Source organism: Macrotis lagotis, chromosome 4 (genome assembly GCF_037893015.1).
Source record: "Macrotis lagotis isolate mMagLag1 chromosome 4, bilby.v1.9.chrom.fasta, whole genome shotgun sequence".
In the NCBI taxonomy this organism is placed as follows: domain Eukaryota; kingdom Metazoa; phylum Chordata; class Mammalia; order Peramelemorphia; family Peramelidae; genus Macrotis; species Macrotis lagotis.
The window spans coordinates 226411322-226431832 of NC_133661.1; the positions used below are offsets into that span (position 1 = coordinate 226411322).

General features: G+C 33.8%; 1 protein-coding gene across 7 annotated transcripts in view; it reads left to right on the top strand.

Moving 5' to 3' along the window:
• TTC7B (tetratricopeptide repeat domain 7B) overlaps positions 1 to 20511 on the top strand; it is a 340869-nt gene that overhangs the window by 107718 nt on the left and 212640 nt on the right. For 6 of the 7 annotated variants that reach the window (XM_074235507.1, XM_074235506.1, XM_074235509.1 and 3 more), the window contains one exon: positions 11331 to 11409. In XM_074235507.1, the coding sequence (XP_074091608.1) occupies positions 11331 to 11409 (79 nt within the window). Of the gene's footprint in view, positions 1 to 11330; positions 11410 to 20511 lie in introns of those variants that run through there. The other variant, XM_074235512.1, reaches the window with a different exon arrangement.

The following is a 20511-nucleotide window of genomic DNA, read 5'->3' on the forward strand; positions in this document are numbered from 1 at the left end:
TTACTCTGTGGTAGGAATACACTTTTTATTATTTTTTTCTATAATGACTTTCAAGGACAACTTTCTGTTTTCTCTCTCAGAACTTTGATGTTGCCTTGTGCTTTTTTGATTTTTTTCTTTCCTTTTTTTTTAGGTTTTTGCAAGGCAAACGGGGTTAAGTGGCTTGCCCAAGGCCACACAGCTAGGTAATTATTAAGTGTCTGAGACAGGATTTGAACCCAGGGACTCCTGACTCCAAGGCCGGTGCTTTATCCACTGCGCCAGCTAGCCACCCCTTTTTTTCTTTCTGAATTTGGAAATACAATAAATAATTGGTTCATGAAAATGGAATTTCAAGGTTGGAAAGGACCTTTGAGATTATTGGATTAGGATGTTTACTGTGAATAAAGGATAGGTGAAATTATACATTTTTTTCTTGGGATAGTTTTTTCCATTCCTTGAGTTTAAAAATTTTGATCTTTAACCTCCCTGATACTCAGTTTTATTTTCAGTTTTGAATCCTCTGTGTTTCCTCACCTCTCCTTCACTGTTGAGAAGGCAGGAAATATAAAACCCATCACAAATATGAAGTTATGAAAAAAGATTCTATACTTAGCCAAATTCTGTGCTTATGTAGAAACAAGAAAAAGAAAGGAAGAGAAAAAACAATAGCATCATTTTGTCCTCGGGGTCCATCAGTATTTATCTAGAGATAGATAACATTTTTCTTTTCTTTTTTAAAAATTTTCTTTTGGGGGTAGCTAGGTGACTCTAGGATAGAACACCAGCTTTGGAGTCAGGAGGACCTGAGTTCAAATCCTGTCTCAGACACTTAATAATTACCTGGCTGTGTGACCACATTGCCTTGCAAAAAAAACCTTAATAAAATTTTCTTTTTATTTTCAATATTAAATACTCTACCTCCTTTTTCTCCTTCACCATTGAGAAAGAAAGAAATATGATACCTATTAAACATATGAAGTCATGCAAAATATTTCCAAATTAGTCATTTTCTGAAAATAGAATCAAGAAAAATAAAGAGAAAAAATGTGTTTTAATTTGCATTCATAATTCATCACTCCTTTCTCTATAGGTGGATATTTTACATCCTGAGTTGTCAGAATTGTGAATCATTGCATTGATTAGTTACTAAGTCTTTTACAGATGATTATTTTGACAATATTACTGGTACTGTGTAAAATTGTTCTCCTGGTTCTGTTCACTTAGTTTTGAATTAGTTTATATATATCTTCCAGATTTTTCTAAAACTGTCCCTTAATTATTTCTTACAATACAATAATATTCCATCTTATTTACATGCAATAACTTGTTCAGCCATTCTCCAATTGATAAAAATACCTTCAGTTTCCAGTTCTTTATCAATACAAAAATAGCTGCTATAAAAATGTCTGCAACAAATGCATCCTTTTTCATTAAAAAAATCTTTTGTGGGTATAGACCTAGAAGTTGTATTTCTGGGTCAGCAAATATACACAGTCTTATATCCCTTTGTAGCCAATTCCAAATTGTTTTCTAGAATGGTTAGACTAGTTTCCACCTCTACCACCTAAATAATGTTGTTCCTATTTTCCCACAATCCTTCCCTCATATTTGATTATCCTTTTCTGATATTGTAGCCAAGCTAAGTATGTGGTAGTACCTCAGAGTTGTTCTATTTTTTAAAGTATTTTTTGATTTGACTATTGATAGCTATGATTCCTATCTCTGAAAACTGCTTGTTCATCTCCTTTGACCATTTATTAATTGGTGAATCTCTTGTCTTTTTTATAAATTTGGCGCAGTGCTATATATATTTGAGAAATGAGATTTTTTCCAAAGAAACTTGATCTAAAATTTCCTCCAACTTCCTGTTCACCTTCTGATTTTGGCTATGTTGGTTTTGTTTTTATGAAACCTTTTAAATTTAAGATCGAATTATTCTTTTTTCTATACTATGAACTTCTCTCTTGTTTGGTCATAAATTCTTCCCCATCCATAATTTATGACATTACCCTTTATGTCTAAATCGTATACTCATTTTGAGCTTGTCTTCCTATACAATGTGAAATGTTGGGTTTATGCCTAATTCCTGTCAGACTACTTTCCAGTTTTCCCAACAGATTTTGTAATAAATAATTTTTTGCCACAGTAGCTAAGATCTTTCAGTTTCTCAAACATGAGGTAACTGTGCTCATTTGCTTTACTGCATACCTAATTTATTCCATTGTTCTGTTACCTTTTTTCTTGTCCAGTACTACATTGTTTTTATGATTACCATATTGTATAGTTTGAAATCTGGTACTACAAATCTGGTACTCCTTTCACATTTTTTTCATTGATTCCCGTTATATTTTTGACTTTATGTTTCTGCAAGTGATTTTTTTCCCCCCTAGCTTTAAAAAGTAATTCTTTGGTAGTTTGGTATTGCACTGAATAAAAAAAATTGATTTAAGGAGTATTGTTGTTTTTATTCTATTGACTTGATCTGCCCATGAGATAGTTCTCCTTTTATTACATATCTTTTCTTTGTGTGAAGATTGTGGTGTAATTGTATTCTCATAGTTCCTGTTTGTGTCTTGGCAAGTTTCTTGTTTTTTAATCCTTATACAGATAAGGACCTTTTCTAACTCTTGAAAGTCTCTCTACTTTGAATTTATCACTCAGAACTGTGTAATGGTGACACAGCTTCCAGATGGCTCCTGTTCCTATACACCAGTACTAGTACAGAGGTTCCATAGCATCTCCTTTTGCTCAGGTTTTCAGTCCTCTTATGGTCTGTGAGTTGCTTTCCCCACTACTGCCACCCTCACAGCTGACTGCTACTTCAGTTCTTCTGTATTATGTATGCTAGTCCCCACTCCAGCGTCCACGGAACTCTCATTTGTTTTGCTAAGTTGTCCTGGGTCCTAAAAATGACTCACGTGACTTTATCTTGATTTGCCTGATCAGAATTCAGTCTGGAGCATTATGTAGATGTGTGGAGGAGCCAAGGTAAAAGTGCTGCCTCTCATTCCACCATCTGATTCTGACTCTTAAAAAAAAAAAAAGGATTGTATGTAAAAGCATCATCTTATCTCTATAATTGAATAGTAAGTTCCTTAAGACTGTTTCTGTGCCCTTTTTCTTTTTCTTGTTTTAGGTTTTGCAATATTTTTGGGACTTAGGAACTTTCACAGAAGAGTTATTACAAGCAACAGGCTTTTAGGATGGGTGCATTTTTATTAAGGAAGGCAAAATAACTGATTCGAGATACACAGTGGAAAGGAGTAAAAGGAAGTATAGAGTATTAAGGAGTAGAGTATAAAAGAGGGAGAAGTTCAGAAATTGAGTGATGTTATATTGTATCTTTTTTTGGGGAAGATTTTAATTGTCTTCATTTTTATTTTTTGTTATTTCTGTATTATGTGAATCATACTGTTTTCAGATACAGTACACATAGGGCAAGTTATATTCAAGACCAGAAGGGACCTTAGATATTATCTAGTACAGCCCTTTCACTTAAAATAAGGAAAACTTGAATACACAGATTCTGTTTGTCAATAAAATAGTGAATGGGAGAACTAGATTCTCTTTTCCTCTGCTTTTCCCTTCACTTCCCTCTCCCTCATACTCCACCCCAAACCCTTTTTTAAAATTTATTTCTTTTGAATTTCACAGGTTTCCCCCAGTCTCACTTCCCTCCCCACCCCAAACCCCCACAGAAGGCAGTCTGTTAGTCTTTACATTGTTTCCATGGTATACATCTTTCTAAGTTGAATGATGAGAGAGAAATCATATCCTTAAGGGAAAAAAATAAAGTATAAGAGATAGCAAAATTTCATAATTAGAATAATGGGTTTTTTTAAATTAAAGGTAATAGTCTTCGGACTTTGTCCAAACTCTACAACTCTTTCTCTGGATACAGATGGTATTCTCCTTTTCAGGTATCCCGAAATTGTGCCTGATGGTTGCATGATGGAATGAGCAAATCCATTAAGGTTGATCATCATCCCCATGTTGCTGTTAGGCTATACAGTGTTCTTCTGGTTCTGCTCATCTTGTTGTAGCTTTTATTTCAAGAACTATGTCAAAAATAGTAAAGACAGTAAGCATTCTTGTTTAGAATTTTTGTAGCATTTTTATTTAAAAAGACCATATTTAACCTTTCTTCCTTTCTCAATTTATTTATAAGTTCCTTTATTCCTTACTAAGTGATCATTTTTTTAAAATTTACCTTGGATTGCTAAAATATAATATTCTTCTTAAAATATTATCAAAGTTTAATCTTGTTTAGGTTTTTTTTTTAAAAATCTTTCTATTCAGGTCTTTAATTTCTTCCAAGTGGTTCCTTTTGTATTTGTAGAAGTATGAAAGATGCATTTTGAAATTATCGATTATTTTTGTCTTAATAATTAGATCTTTGTGTGATTGTTTTCTTTTAAGTACTATATTTAGGTGCTATGCCATTTGATGCATATAACATTGTTTTTTCATTTGTGGTTCCTTTATACATAAACATTGTCATTTTGATTCCCTTGAGTCTGTTTTTATTAATACCTTGTCTAAGATCATGATTTCCACCCTTGCCAACTGAGACATGATAAATTCTATTCCAAACTTCCCATTTTAATTGCAGATCTTTATTTTAAGTATATTTCTTCTATTGTGCATATTTTTTGAGTTTTACTTCCATTCTGCTGTTATCTGATTTCTGGACAAATTTTCTATTACTCATATTAAGATGGTTGTTTATTTTTTCCCTCTTTCAAATCCAGTTGTCCTGATTTTGTATTGCTTGTAATAATCTAATCTCAATCTGATTCCACTATCTAGTAAAATAAAATGATATCAGGCACTGACCTGGCATTGAGGCTAAGAAGAGGGACTAGACTAGTGGTTTCATTCATATGGGGAACTTTCTGTAAAGAAAACTCCCTCTACCATGCAGGTCAATGCCACTTGTCTCTGCACATTTTAAGAGAGTTGCAATGAATGTTGGGAGGCAATGTCAGAGGCAAAAATTGAACCGAAGTCTTCCAGGCTCTGAGGCATTAAGTACTTAATAAATACATGTTGATTTACTTAGTTTCTTCCCTTTCCATTTTTCCTCAGAGAAATGACTAGGCTTTGTATTGTGGTTGCTTATGCTTTTCTTTTGAAATCATTCATTTTGAGTGCTTTCCCCTCTCTTAAACCTCCTTTTCCAGTTCAAACTCTCTCATTCCCTTTTGCTATTCTAGCCCCATCTCCTGTTTAATTTAATCTGCTTCTACTGCTGTAATCTTTTACATTTTTAGTTTTACTTGTCCAGATAAGTTAAAAGTGTTGTTTGTGACATTCCTTCTCTATCTCTGCGACATCTATGGAGCCTAATTTCATGAAATACTGAGTTCCTACCTACCTCTCATTCTTCTCAGGTTCAATTAGTTCTTAAAAAGTTCTTAAAACTTTTCGGTCTTAAAACCCCTCCATTCTCTTAAAAATGATTTAGGACTTCTCAGAGGACTTTTGTTTTATGTGGGTTATATCTATCAATATTCACTATAATATAGATTAAAATATCTTAATATTATTATGAAAATAATTTTGACCTCAAGGACACCTCTACTTAAAGGGTCTCAGAGAGACTTTCAGGCATTACCAGGACTGTACTTTGAGAACTATTGTTTTTAAATCCATAATCTTAGCTAAGATGGAATTCCCAAATGTTAGTAGTTCTGTCTCCCCCTTTAAGTATGTATTTCTGAACTCTTCAGACTTACCTTTCTTCAATTTCTTTTTTCCCACTTGATTTTTATTTTTTTTTTTTAATTTCCTTTTGTTTTCTTCAGGGGTGCTTTAGAAGTTATGAATTCTGATAAAAATCCATTTCCCCCTGGGGAATTATATGTTAATTTATAAGATAAATTATCTTTGGATTCAAGCCATTTTTTTCTTTTTTCTTGGTTATGTTGGATTCCAATTCTTTCTTTTCTTATTGATGGTGAGTAGTACTGTGAATGATTCTTAATTCTCACTAGATTCTTTGATGATTTGTTTCTTTTTGACTTTAGAAATAGTTAATTTTTGATAAGGGAATTCTATCATTTTATGGATTTTTTAGCTGTATAGAATCCTCTGGTTCTGATCTATATGGGAATTTTTTTTTAAATTTCCTCAAATGTGGTATTCAGGATTTTTGTTTTATCATCTTTTTTCTAGGAAGCTAGTACTTAGCTTATTTCTCTGAGTTTTCTCTCCTAGGGTCAATTAAAAAAATAATCCCTCATATAGTTAGTTTCATGTTCTTATTTTTTTTTGTCTTGGCTTTAATAAAAATCATTATGTTATTGACTTCTTGAGTTCTGTCTCCTATTTTTTAGGGTATCTATGGCTTTATTAAAATTTTCTGTTTAATACCACTAGTTCTTGTTTTGAAATTTGCTTTAAGAAGTCTAATTTCATTTCTTGTCTTCTCTTATTCTTTCATTAGCTCTTACAACCATTCTCAGATCTGTATGACTATTCCATTCCCTAATCTGAGATACTAGTTGTAATTATAGAATATGAATTGTTCTCTTGATATTCTCTGACCATCTAGTTTTTTCTAAAATTATAAAAAAGAAATTTTCTTTGTTCATTGATTCAGACTGCTGATTTTTTCCTGAAGTTTTTTTCTTATTTCCTTTTTACTCTTTTAGTTATTTGGCATATTTCACAGTGATGTAGAGCAAGTCATCCCTTCAATGAGCTGTCTTGCCAGAAATTCTTCTAAAACCCATTTTAGAAATCTCCTTATGCCTTAATATCTTTTTATGTATGGATTAACCTTATTGTAATTTTATGTATCCCTTAGTACTTAAACCAAGTCTGACTTATTGCTTCTTTATTTTATGGTCTGACTAAATATAACTTTTATATTTGAAAATAAAATTTTATTTTATTTAAAAATTATAAACAGCAGACCAGTTTTGACCTTAGAGCCAGTCTTTACCTTAGTGGATGAATCATGAATCATAAAAAAAATTTAAAGGGTATTAAAAAATACCCCAAATACTATATCTATGAATATGAATGCCAAATATCTTTTCTTGGATAATTTACTTGACTTCCCATTAAAATCCATTTTCCCCTAGGGGATTATGTATAACTTTATAAGATAAAAGTAATAGCTTTAAAAATAATTTTAATCTTTGTTGCTATCTCTACCAGATGTTAATTAGAAATTGTTTAAAGGAACCATGTTTATTGCTGGAGGAGGGAATAAAGAGACAGCTTTTTACCCAGGTTTATTGAAAAGAATATCAGATTAGGATTCCAAAGACTTGGGTTTTAGTCAAGGTATTCTACCAACTAGCTGTGAATCCTTGGACAAATAATTCTCTTTACCTTAATTTCCCAGTTTTTAAATTGAATGCAAGATCATATAGGCCCTAAGGTATTTTTTTGCCCTTAAACTTTTATGAATTTAAATTTCTTATTTTATCCCCTTGTCTATCCAGTTTATTTAATTATGGGGCATTTCCAATGTTCTTCCACCAGAGGGCCTCAGTCCTGCATGGGAGAAACCATCCTGGTGAATCAGAGGGGAGTTTGATTTCTTCATTGATAGTTTGCCTGCCAAGAAAGCTGTGGCTTTTTTTTTTAACATAAGCAGGAAGCCTATTTCTTTATATGTGTCACCTCATCCATTCTTATCACCTCTCCCCTGTTACCCCCTTGCCACTCTACCACTCCAGCCAAGATCAAACCAGAGTTCAGAAGAAACTTACAGTTTATGATGGATTTAGAAATTATTTTAGTAACCTTACCAGCATTATATTTTCAGATGTTAAGTATTAGTAAGGGGTTGCACCAGGAAGGCATAAATAGTAGAATAAAATGATTACTATTAATTAGGAAACTTGTATTCTGGTTAATCCACCAGTAACTTGGTGCTAGGAATTGAGTCAGACACTATGGACTAAATACCCTATAATAATCCATTATTTTATATGGGCTTAAAGTTATAGAACACACTATACTTTTATTTCTTCCAGAACTTTACTGAAGAATTTTGTGTAACTTAATTGAAAAAGGCACTATTTCATTGGTGGAGGGAATTTAACCTATGTTTACTATCAGTTAGATCAGATAATCTCTAAGGTCTCTTCTTTCTAAAATTCTCTTTCTTTTGGTGTATGCGAAGACCATTCTTTGAAAAGATTCCTATCTTTACTTAAGCAAATAGGATTTACATTTTACAACCTAGGTCAGCTGGTATTATTTAGTAATGAAAGCAACTGTGGAGTCTCTTTAAAATAAGAATCATGGATTCTCAGAATTGGAAGGAACCATTGGGGCTATCAGGATCACCCTTACTAAAGGGTGATATTAGGTTAAGTGGCTTGCCCAAGGCCACACAGCTAGGTAATTATTAAGTGTCTGAGACTGGATTTGAACCCAAGTACTCCTGACTCCAGGGCTGGTGCTTTATCCACTACCCCTATTCCTTGGGTTTTTTTACCTCTGCCTGAAGACCTCTTATTCTGGAAAGCTCATCATCTGAGTCAGCTCCTTCCAATAGTTGCTAAGATGTTCTTCTAGTTGGACTTTATATCCCTTTAACTTCTAGACATTTTGTCTATAATCTATTCGTGTGTGTGTGTGTGTGTGTGTGTGTGTGTGTATACACATTTCATTTATTTGAAATCATAGAAAAGCTTGAAGGGACTTTAGGGTTACCACCTCATTTTATAGATAAAGAAACTGCCCTATAGAGAACAAATGATTTGCCCAAGATCATTCTAGTACTAGGCAACAGAGTTGGAATTTGAACCTAGATCTTCTGATACCTAATTCAATGGTTTTTTTTTTAATTTTCTTTTTGTAAGGCAATGGGATTAAGTGACTTGCTCAAGGGCACACAGCTAGGTAATTATTAAGTGTCTGAGACTGAATTTGAACTCAGGTCCTCCTGACTCCAGGGCCAGTGCTCTATCTACTGCGCCACCTAGCTGCCCCCTTAATGTTCTTTCCAAAATACGATACTGCCTCATAGTCCCATTGTTTCTTTTATTCTCCAGATTACACATTCTCATTTCCTTCAATTTCAATATATTCTTGTTTTTGCATAATTTCAAGTCACCCCACTATTTTTGTCATCCTTCTTTCTTCACATTTAAATTTGTTAATGTCCTCCTAAAATAGGACATTAATAGCAGTCATAGTATTTCAAAGGTGGTTTTACTAGGCCAAAATACAGTGGTACTATCATCTTTATTCTGGCTAGTTTTCTTTGGACTTCAGTTTCTCCATTTGTATAATAGAAGAATTGAACTAGATTAGAACTAAGACTACTTTTAACTTTGACATTGTATTAAATATCTAAATACTTGATTTAAATATTTGATGGATTAGGATATGGTTATCTTGAAGCAATCTTATATGTGATCTCCTCATTGCAGTATTGAGGCTAAATTGCAGGTACCTTAGGGTGCATATAGTGGTTATAGTAAACATTGGAAATTAAAAATTGAAATAAACCTTTCCAATTTCAGAACTCTTTTGTTCTTTTGTTTGTGCTGAGATTCTGTTTAATTTTTAGTAAAGCAGTTTTGCAAAAGACCCATATTTTTTCTAAACAAGACTTGAACTCATTCTATTGTCTTGTCACCACCCTATTTTAAGAAACCCACTTCTTATTATTCTTTGACCCTTTAGTTTGCTTAAGATACCAACTATTATCTTGTACCAAATATGCTTGATTCCCCACATAGGCTGTTGTGAAAACCAAATGAAAAAGAAATTAGAATTGAATAGCAGGATAAAAAGTGTATCTCAGAGTTGCACAGATTTCCTTTTAGCTATTCCCCTCCCTCCTTTAGATCTGCTCAAGATCTATATTTATTTTTATGCTACTTTGAAGATTTTGATCCAGTATCCTATGTGGATGAGAGGGGATTGAAAATGCTTTTATACCTGTAATGATCAAAGGTTGTTTTTAAAGTTGTTATTCTGTACATCCTTTGAAAAAGATTTGAGTCAGATATCAGAGTCCCACACGTCAGTGTCAATAACTTGCATTCAGGTGAAGTTTAATATCTTCATTTGGTTTCAGGTATCATGTGGGAAAAGATCAAAATACAGAGGGCATTTGTTATGGATGCAGAGATTTAGCTAATAGGGTTTGTGCTGCTTGATTTCCTCTGTGGTTAATTGAAAAGAGTTTTGACCTGATGAGCATGTTATACACATTGTCAAATTACAACATATGCTGTGGCTATATTCAGTCCAAAGGAAAGAAAGATCTGGAAAATGATACCAACTAAAATCTTGTTTTAGGAAAAGGGGAACAAGCCAGTTGGAAGCAAAATAGCAGTTCTGTCTTTTAAAAAAATGAGTCATTTGAAGTTGTTTACATACAACATACATATCATTTGAAATGGTATTTGTTCTGTTCTCAATCATCGTGCCCCCACTTTATTGTAGTAGATCTTAAAAATTGCATCTTTGATCCAGTTACTATGTTCAACAAGACTGATGTTGTTAGGCAATATAGGGCATATGGAGGAGAGGGATGTGTAAGAAGTCTGGTCACCAGTTTGTGAAGAACGTTAAACCTGGTGGAAGAGTTTAGATTTGATTCAGTATAAAATCTTTTGTGTTGTTCTTTGATAGGATATTTGTTCTGAAGGGCCATGCTCTTGATGAATGGGGGGTGGAGTAGTTCCTTAGAGACTGACTTTTCATGCATCTCAGAATACTTTTATATTGCCATATATCTACTATTGAATCTTCTGACCACACATTTTATCTATATTCTCGTGTTCTTTTTGGCTCATGATGCAATTTAGTAACATTTAAAGAGAGTAATAAGTGTAAGTAATTTACAGTAAAGCTACAGTAAAATAATGTATCATGGAAGGGTAAGTGTGGAGACATCCTGGGGAATGTTATAGAACTTCTTTGATTAGCATTGGTTTTCAGGTTTTGATTAATACCGCAGATTTTTTTTTTTTTTTTTTTTTTTTTTTTAGTTTTTACAAGGCAATGGGGTTAAGTGGCTTGCCCAAGGCCACGCAGCTAGGTAATTATTAGGTGTCTGAGACCGGATTTGAACCAAGGTCCTCCTGACTCCAGGGCTGGTGCTGTATCCACTGAGCCACTTAGCCACCCCCAGATTTTCTTTAGTTATTTGCACTGAAGTTTCAAAACATGAGACTACTAGTCCTTGATCATTGTTTTTAGTGGGAATATTTTTAATAAAAATGAATAATTTGCTCAGGAAAACTGCTTGCTTAGACTTTGGTTAACAGCTTTTACTTAGTCAAATTATGTTTCAATGTGATCTATAATTGTTTAATAATAATACACACCAGATGGAAACCCTATCAAATTCTGTGTACATACAGGAACTTGACAAGAGGAGTCGGTAGATTTAGAGAGATTCTAAGAGCTGTTGAAACAAGAACCACACAAAATCTGCGAATGGTAAGTTTTGCTTATTGACTGTTGAAAGTCAGTAGGGGCTAGATATAAACTATGTGTCGTACAGTTTGCTATAGCATAGATTTGCATTTATCTTGAAGTAAAAACTTAAATGTCAAGCATATAGCAACAAGATTCAATGAAAGCCTGTTATAAGAGTTTGCTTGTAAGGTCATATTAGTTCTGGCCTGAGGCATCAGTATATTTAAAGATGTTCCAATGTGCATTAATTTTTTCAACAAATATTAAGTGCCTGTTATGTTCAGAAAACTGAGATAAAAATATTTAGTGCCAACTTAGGAAATGGACCCCAAAAGAGATAAAGATTGTCTTTTATAGCTCAGTAGAATCTCCAAATTCTCTTTTTATGTGTATGCATATGTGCAATGCACATAAATACACATGTATTTTGTGTATGTGCACATTTGCAGTTTAGTAGTCTGTGAATATTGCATATGGAAACAGTATTTACAATATTTACATATCACTTAACAGTCCAAAATATATGCACATATACTGTTTGTATTTGTGCGTGCGTGCGTGTGTGCGTGCGTGTGTGTGTGTGTGTGTGTGTGTGTGTGTGTATGTGTGTGTGGAGAGACTGAGATAGACAGAGAGCACACTCAGATAACCATACATTCTTAGACCATAAATTTATATAAATATGTATATGCAGGTTTTTTGGACTATTAAACTATAAGTGTCTATATATAATCAAAGGGGAATGATCACATTTAATTTCAGCATGGAGGCTCTGGAGGCTGACCATGAAGTTTACTGATTTATTAATTTTTATAATTAATGGCACAACAACATGAACATAACTGTTTGAAATAAAATATTGATTAGCATTGTTGCTCACCTGTTCATTTGTTTATTCTCTTTTACTTTTTGAGCCCTTAGTTTCCTCTCTGGTGTAAAAAAATGAACGAGAATTCTCTAGCTTTATCTTCCCAGCAGCTCCTGTTCTATGGTAGCTTCTGCTCCCCAAAGGCTGTACCAGTGAAAATAGCTCAGAATAGACTTTAACCTTTTGAGTAGATTGAGTAGATTTTAAACATGGTGGAAGAGTTTAGATTTGATTCAGTATAAAATCTTTTTGTCATGAGAGGTTTTTCCTCTCACCGTCTAGGACATCTTCTACATTCTTCACAGATCCTTTAACTGCAACACAGGATTGTTAGGTGAGGAGGCATCACTCAGAAGTTTTCAGCATGAAGTGGGTTTTGGAGGGAACTTGCAGAATTTCATCGCCTAGAGAGTCTTGGACATGGGTCAAACAATTTCTGGTGCTTGATGCAGTCCTGGTTGGAGGGTTGGGGAGGGGTGTAGATAAGCCTGAATGTTCTCTCTGGTGAAGGCTCATATCACTTTGCACTCTGCTTTATATTACATTTGTGTACTGTATTTGGAGTCAGCAGATTTGATTCAAAGTCATTGCTTTTCCATTTCCATTTTAAAGTCACTTTACTGGTCTGGGCCACAGAAAGCACTTTCTAAATCAGAAATCAGTGTAGAGATATTAAACAGTCTGCATTTTCACAATTATTAGCACCAGTAGAGAAATCAGTACAAAAGTAATATAAAATAAATGACTTTGTTATAAATTCTCTGAGAACAGGGACTGTGTCTTAGCCTTCTTTGTATTCCTCTTAATATGTAATGCAGTGGCTTTTTAACAAATGTTTGTTGCATTTGTTGTTCTATGTAGTAAATATTTGCTTTATATTATTTATAAATTCATTAAAAAGGTTCTGATAGAACACTTCAATTAGGAAAATTCTTTAAAAATAAATAGAACGACACATGTGGGTAAACATGTGTTCTTTTTTCTCTTAAATATATTTCCTCCAACATCTCAGTTGGCCAGTGTATGAGGGCCTTCAAAGATTTCCATTCAGTATTACAATGGCACATGTTTTCATAGCTTTTAAAAAAGGATAATGAAAACCCAGTTTTTCAGAATTGATTAAATATGAAATAATATTTGCTGGCTACTAATTTCAAACCTGGTTGCTGTCAAATATTTCCTATTCAGTAAAGGACTTAATATTCTGTTTTCTTCTTAGTTTCCTTTGCCTCTTTTAGGGTTTGGTGGGAAATAGTTTAGCTTAGAAATACTTCAAATAACGACAGGAAATCATAGTGATCATTTTAGTTGAGGAAAAGACTTTTGTAGTGCCAATATTCAGGACCTCTTTTTAATAGGCCAATATCAGATGAATTAGTGAATATTAAATAACCTTTAGTCATTGTTTGTTAGAAATGCAAATTCTACTTCAGATGTGAATAGATATCCCTGTGCTATATCTTAATGTCATTTACTGTAGTTGACCTTGATTAAATTGCTCTTACCTCTGGACCCATATTTACTGGTATTTCTTTTTCACATATCAACTTAGGTCTGACCTTCCTACTTTTTAAAGCTCCCTTCTGAGTTATACATGGTGTTCAGTTCTTTGTGATTCCCTTTGGAATTTTCTTTTTTGGCAAAGATCCTGGAATGGTTTGCAATTTTCTTCTCCAGCTCATTTTTCAGAGGAGGAAACTGAGGCAAACAGGGTCAAGTGACTTGCCCAGGGTCACACAGGTAGTCTGAGACTAGATTTGAATTTAGGAAGATGAGTCTTACTAATTTTAGACTTGGTACCATCTAGCTGCTCCAGGTTAGGTATATATGTGATACAATAGACAGTGTTCTGAACTGAGAATCTGAAAACCCAAGTTTAAAACTTATTTCTGTCACAGACTTTATGGTAGTTATTTAACCAGATAAATTTAAGTTTTCTCATTTGTAAAATGTAGATGATCATGCTTGTACTATTTTATTCATAGGGTTGTTAGGATCAAATGAGAGTATTACTATGCAGTACTTAAGAGTTCTTTAAGAAGAGGGAACCTGTGATACTGTTTTTACAGTATTGTTATGACTTTTTTTGTGATGAACCTGAATGTTAGAGAGGAAAGACCCTTAGAAATAGAGCTATTCCAGGGTTTCCCAAATGGGACATTGGATCAATAAAATAGCTTGGTCGTCTTCCACTAACCTCTATACTTTTCACAATGTTAGTGTGTCAGTTTTTAGCAACTGTGAGAATGGGACCTAGAGCTGGAGAGAAAAGAAGAAAATAGAGGTGAGAGGAGTAAGATCAAAGAAAAAGAGAAAGCAAAGGAGTCAGTTTTGTTAAGGCTCTTTCGCGGGTTTAAAGAAGTCAAGGTGTCAAAAGGAAAGGTTTTGTGGACCACTGAAAATTTTGCCTTGTACTGGTGTATAAGTCTGCAGAGTAGCATTTGTGATTGATTGATTCAAACCAACCCTTTATTTAATAAATAAATAAGGGAACTGAAGCCCAAAGAGGAAAAGTTAGCTGGTCAGTTAATGACAGAACTGAGACCCAGCAGGATAACTTTCCATTTTTCTTTGTTCATTATCAAGGTCATTTTGAGAACTACTAGACTCCGAGAGGGCCAGGTGCATTGGGATGGGGGATAAGGAACACACATTTAGGTAGAAGTTCTTAGAATCCTTGAAATCTCCCTGTACTCACTGTATATTGTATGTGACATGGAAATTTTCTTTTAAAATCTTAGTATTTATTCTTTGGTTAGTGAAAGGAAGTAATCCTCTGTTGGCCTCAACTTTCAGGGGAAGTCATTAGTTTACATGACTGAAATGGGATCAGATTGGAACCGTAATGGAAAGTTTAAGGAAAACAATGTGGGAACTATTTAGTTTCTCAAAATTGAATTCATATCATATCTTTGCAAAGACCTCTCTAGGGACTAGCAAGTGTACGTTTACTTTCAAAATTTTATAGGTATTTAAAAGCCATTGGGATTTACTTAGAAATGATAGGAAAAACTCTGTCATTACCCAGTGGTTATCAGAAACCATTAAGCCAGTGATTTGGTTGTAGTTAAGTTTCCATGTGGTGTTTTAAAAGATTTCAAATTGTTGGAAACCTAGAAATAATCCTCTTTTGGAATATTTTTATTATTAGAAAACTCATTTGCATAGAAAATTAGTCTTTTGTATGGACTAGAGAGAAATGAAATTCTGCCTTTTAGAAAATGTTCTAGCTTAGTGCCTTAGACATACAGTAGTATTGCTTAGTATGTATTTGGTAAATGAACAGATACTTTTAAACATCTTCTTTTGCTGAAGTTTATGTGGAAAGGATATATTTGGAAATGAAGGTGATGCAAAAACAAAAGAATAATTAAAAAATACTCTTTCAGTATAGAAGTTATACTGTGACCATGTAGTTTGAGAAATTAAAATGTTTTAAAGAATTGGCTTGATGAATTGGATTTGTATTGTAATAGGAAGTTGATCTTATTAGCATGGATCCCCAAAACAAATTCAAGCAAGACAAAAATGAAGTCACTGTAAAATTGCTGACTTGAAACTCAGGATTTGTTCCTTTGTTAAAGAATGCTAAGTTGACCGATCATGTTTCTCCATGGCCCAGTATTTTTATAATAAAAAAATAGTTTCCTTCTCATGTCATAGAGAAAATGTGATGATAAATTATACCAGATTAAATTCAGTAAGCTTTTGTTGAGTGCCTATAAGAATAATTATGCCTACAAGTATAAAAAAAAAAAACATAGGAAGTAGCGTTAGGGATCTATCAACATATTGTTGTCATATAATATCAGTTTCTCAGAGTTGCAAAGGATCTCTGACAATTTAATTTAAACTATAATGATACAGAATCCCTTTCACAATGTCTTGGTTAGCAGTCATCAATTTTTTACTTGAGAACTACTACTTTTCCAGATACCTTATTCCACTTTTGGATACTTTTAATTATTAAGAAAATTATTCCTTACATTACTTCTAACTCTTATCTCCCTAAAACTTCCTAATCATTGTCCTGGTTTCACCCTCTAGAGCCAAGAAGAACAAATCTAGGTAACTTGTTTTATATAACTATTTCCCATCCTACTTTTCAAATACTTGAAAATAGTTTTCTTTTATCTGTCATCCCTGAGTTTTCTATCATGATAATCCCTCTACTAAATTCTTCTCTTCTTTAGGCTAAATATAATGCTTTCCCCTTGAGGTCTTTAGTTCTCTCATCTATAAAATAATGGAGGCCTTGGCCTGGATGGTCTGTAAAGACCTTTTCAGTTCAAACATTCTCTGATTGTGTGGGTATTGGGTCAATACCCAATGGAAGATTAAAAGAAGGATGTATACAAGAGTCTCAGCAGTCATAGTTGTGGAGGGATTCTGATCTGGAACTGGAAAGGGAAGCTCTAGCTAAGAATTGGAGACAGTAGTAACTCCCATTTTTATAACCATTTTTATTGTATGAAAAGTTTTTAAAAACAACCCTGTGAAGTAGTAGTAAAGTATTATTATCTTCATTTTACAGGTAAGTAAATGGAAACTCAAATTTAAAGTAAGTGGTTCTTGGCATCATTAGCCTAGTGAGTGCCAAAGTTAGAACTTACACCCAGGTCTTCTGACTCCAAGTCTAATGATTTTTTCCACTATACAGAATGATCTCATCATGTCTATTGTGTAGCATTTGCTTTATCAGATTCTAAAGTGAAGTTAGTTCACAAATACCCTGAGCCTAACACTGTGCTAACTACTGTGTTTGCAAAGAAAATGGGAGGATCGCGATCCTTCTCAAATGAGCCAGTAGTCAAGAGTGGGAAGGTAATATCCATTTAAGTATTTTAACAATGAAAATTTTTAAGGACCTCAAGAGGGAAGAAATACTCATGTTTAATTCATTAATTAAAACTATATTTATTGACTCTCTCCTAAGTGCTTGAGCTTTTTTTTTTAAATTCCCAAATCTCTTTGAGCTTTTTTGTAGCATTTGGTGCTGGTGGCCACTTAATACTTCTCAGTATTCACTCCCTTCTTTTTTGAGTTGTGTGACACTGCTCTCTCCTGGTTTACTTTCTTTCCATCAGAGTTTGCCTTCTTAGGCTGTCACTGATTAATCTTTCTCATCCATCCTCTTATATGTAGGTGCCCTGAGGAGATATACTCAAATTCTCTTCTTATATTCCCTACCTTTAAAATATTATCTACTCACTTGCCTTCAGCATTTGCTTCTATGGGGATAACTTTTACATCTGTGTATCTAACCAGTGTTTCTTCCTTGACTATCAGTCTATATGTTTAGCTGCCTGCTGGACACTGCAGCATATGACGGAGGAAAGAGTATTGACTTTTGCATCATAAATCTTAGGTCCCAATTGTAGCTCTGTCAGTGACTTTGGACAAAATATATAATTTTGAACCTTAGTTTTCTTAAATTTTCTTTCTGTTTTTTTTGCAAGGCAGTGGGTTAAGTGACTTGTCCAAAGTCACATGGTTAAGGAATTATTAAGTGTCTGAGGTTGGATATGAACTCAGGTCCTCCTGATTCCAGGGTTGGTGCTCTATCCATTGTACCACGTAGCTACCCCTGTTTTCTTAAATTAAAAAAAAATTTGATTTTTTTTACAATGCAGACATTTATGAACTGCTTTAATTCAGTGAGAGATCTGTTTTTAAACAAAGTAAAATAAACAAAACTACAATACAGTGTCCTTATCTGAAGGTGTAGGCTACATTCCATATCTACAACACCTTCCGTTCCCTAAACTCTATTTAAAAAAAAAAACCTTTATAAATGAACGTATTTATTTGCCATGATCCACATGAGCGATGACCGACATGTTTCTGATGTTGGCCTTTTTGTCTATGATGGCCCTGATCTGGTCTATGGTGAAGTTTACCATGGTGGCGGATGGCGGTGGATTCTCTGGCTCGCAATCCAACTGGGGCGAGTCGCGCCGAGAATGGCGGCGGCGACGATGGAAGAGCATGAACATATCTATTTATTCTCTCTCCTACTCCTATATGGGTGAAAAAAGCTAATTTCTTGTATTGCCAGGCAAGGCATATTCCCTCATTAGCTATATACAGATATGATTGTGTGTATAAGTCTGTACCCTGTATCACCTCTTTCTCTTACCTCTCAACTCTCTATCAGGAAGTTGATAGTATTTTTTAATCATTGATTCTTTGGGATCATGAATCATCATTTTTTTGACTATAATTCTTAAAACTTTCAAAATTGTCTTTACAATGTTACTCTTATATAAAGTGTTCGTCTATGTAACTAAGTGGCACTGGAAAGACTGCTTGGTCTGGAGTCAGGAACTTCTGAGTTTAAATATGGCCTCATATACTTAGGAATTGTTTCACTTTGGATAGGCCACTTAACCTGTTTGCTTTAGTTTACTCAGTTCTAAATTGGAGGTCATAGTAGATCCTGTGTAAATAGTATTCACAGGTAAGATGGTGAGCCCAGTGCCTGACTCCTAGTAGGCACTTAATAAATACTAAAATCTTCACAATTGTTCTTTTTAATGATAATGGTTTTAGAATGTAATTTGTTCTTCTAGTTCTGCTGACCTCACTCAGCATTAATTCATGTGTATCTTTTTCTTTTTTTTGAATTCATCTGTTTCTTCATTTTTTATTTTATAAAAATATTCTTCATATTTACATTCTACAACTTGTTCAGCTATTCTTCAAATGATGAACATCTCTCTAGTTTCATTTTTTTTGTCATTTCAGGAAGAACTACCATAAACATTTTTGTACATATAGAACTTTTTCCATTTTTTTTCATTCAGGGGGTTTAGGCCTAGTATGTACTTTTTAATTAACTTTTTTTGGTATAATTCCACATTGTTTTCCAGAATGGTTATCCATTCACAGATCCACCAAAAGTATAGTATTTTCACCCATCTCCTAAGAGAGTTGTCATTTTTCTTATTTGTCATCTTTGCCATTCTGAAGCATATGAAGTGGCATTTCAGAATTTCTTTAATTTGCATTTTTCACTTTCGTAATGATTTGGGGCATTTTTTCATATGGCTATAGATAGTCTTATTTCTTCTATTGATAATTGCCTATTTGTATCCTTTGACCATTTATTAATTGGGAAAACTTATTTTTACAAATTAAAACAATTCCTTCTATCAGAGAGAATTTTTGCCAGTCTTCTAATTGATCTCCTTGCCTCTAATCTCTCTTAATTCTTTTTTGTTGTTGTTGTTGTTTTTTGTGGAAAAAAATTTTGTGAGCATTAAGTGACTTGCCCAAGGTCACACAGCTAGTAAATATCAACTGTCTGAAGCTGGATTTGAACTCAGATCCTCCTGACTCCCAGTCCTGTGCTCTATCCACTGCACTGACTGTCTTTAGTCTTTCTTAATTCTAAGCCATTTTCCATATAGCTACCTCAAGATTTTTTTTTCCTCTGTAAAATGAGGGATATAGAATAAATGACTTCTAAAGACCTTAATAGTTTTAAAATTGTGACCCTATGATCCCTGCTTAGTGAAAGTTGTCCTTTTATCATTTAGAAGTCAGCATGACCAAAATAGAATTCATAACTTTTATCCCCTAAACCTTTCTCTGTTTCTATCATCTTTCTTATGGTTAGCAGCTTCAAAAACCATGACATCTTACTCTAAAACCCAGTATGGCAAGGTTTTGTTGATGCCTCCTCTATAGTTTCTCTCACATATTCCCTTCCTACTCACACTGCCACTAAGGAATTATTACTTTTCATTAGGACTATCAAAATAGAGTACTGTAGAAGAGATATTGTAATATCTCCTCAATGATGTAGTCACTGTTGAGAATTTCTTGTGAAAGCCCTACTACTGCTTTCACTGAGGATGTATAGATTTCTCTCATAAAGATTTGGTAAAATGGGAGAACAGACATATAGAATGGTAGTTATTGGTATTCATTTTGTTGCCTTTTTTAGTGTTAATAAGGTTTAAGTTTTTTTCCACACTCTTTTGGTATGTGAAACAAAACAATCCATGGGAAGCTCATTTGAGAGGTACAAAGCAGAGGGCTATGGGACTGTCAGTTTTCACAATTGTTTTTACTAGCTGTACCTCCACTCTATTTCTCCCCACTCTCATTTATTTTGTTCTCGTTCTCTCTCTCTCTCTCTCTCTCTCCTTTCATCCTGGCCCTGTCCAAAATTGTGTTGAATATGAGTACCCTCTCCCTCAATCTTCCCTCTCTTCTATCACCAATTCTCCCCTTCCCTCCCCCCATTC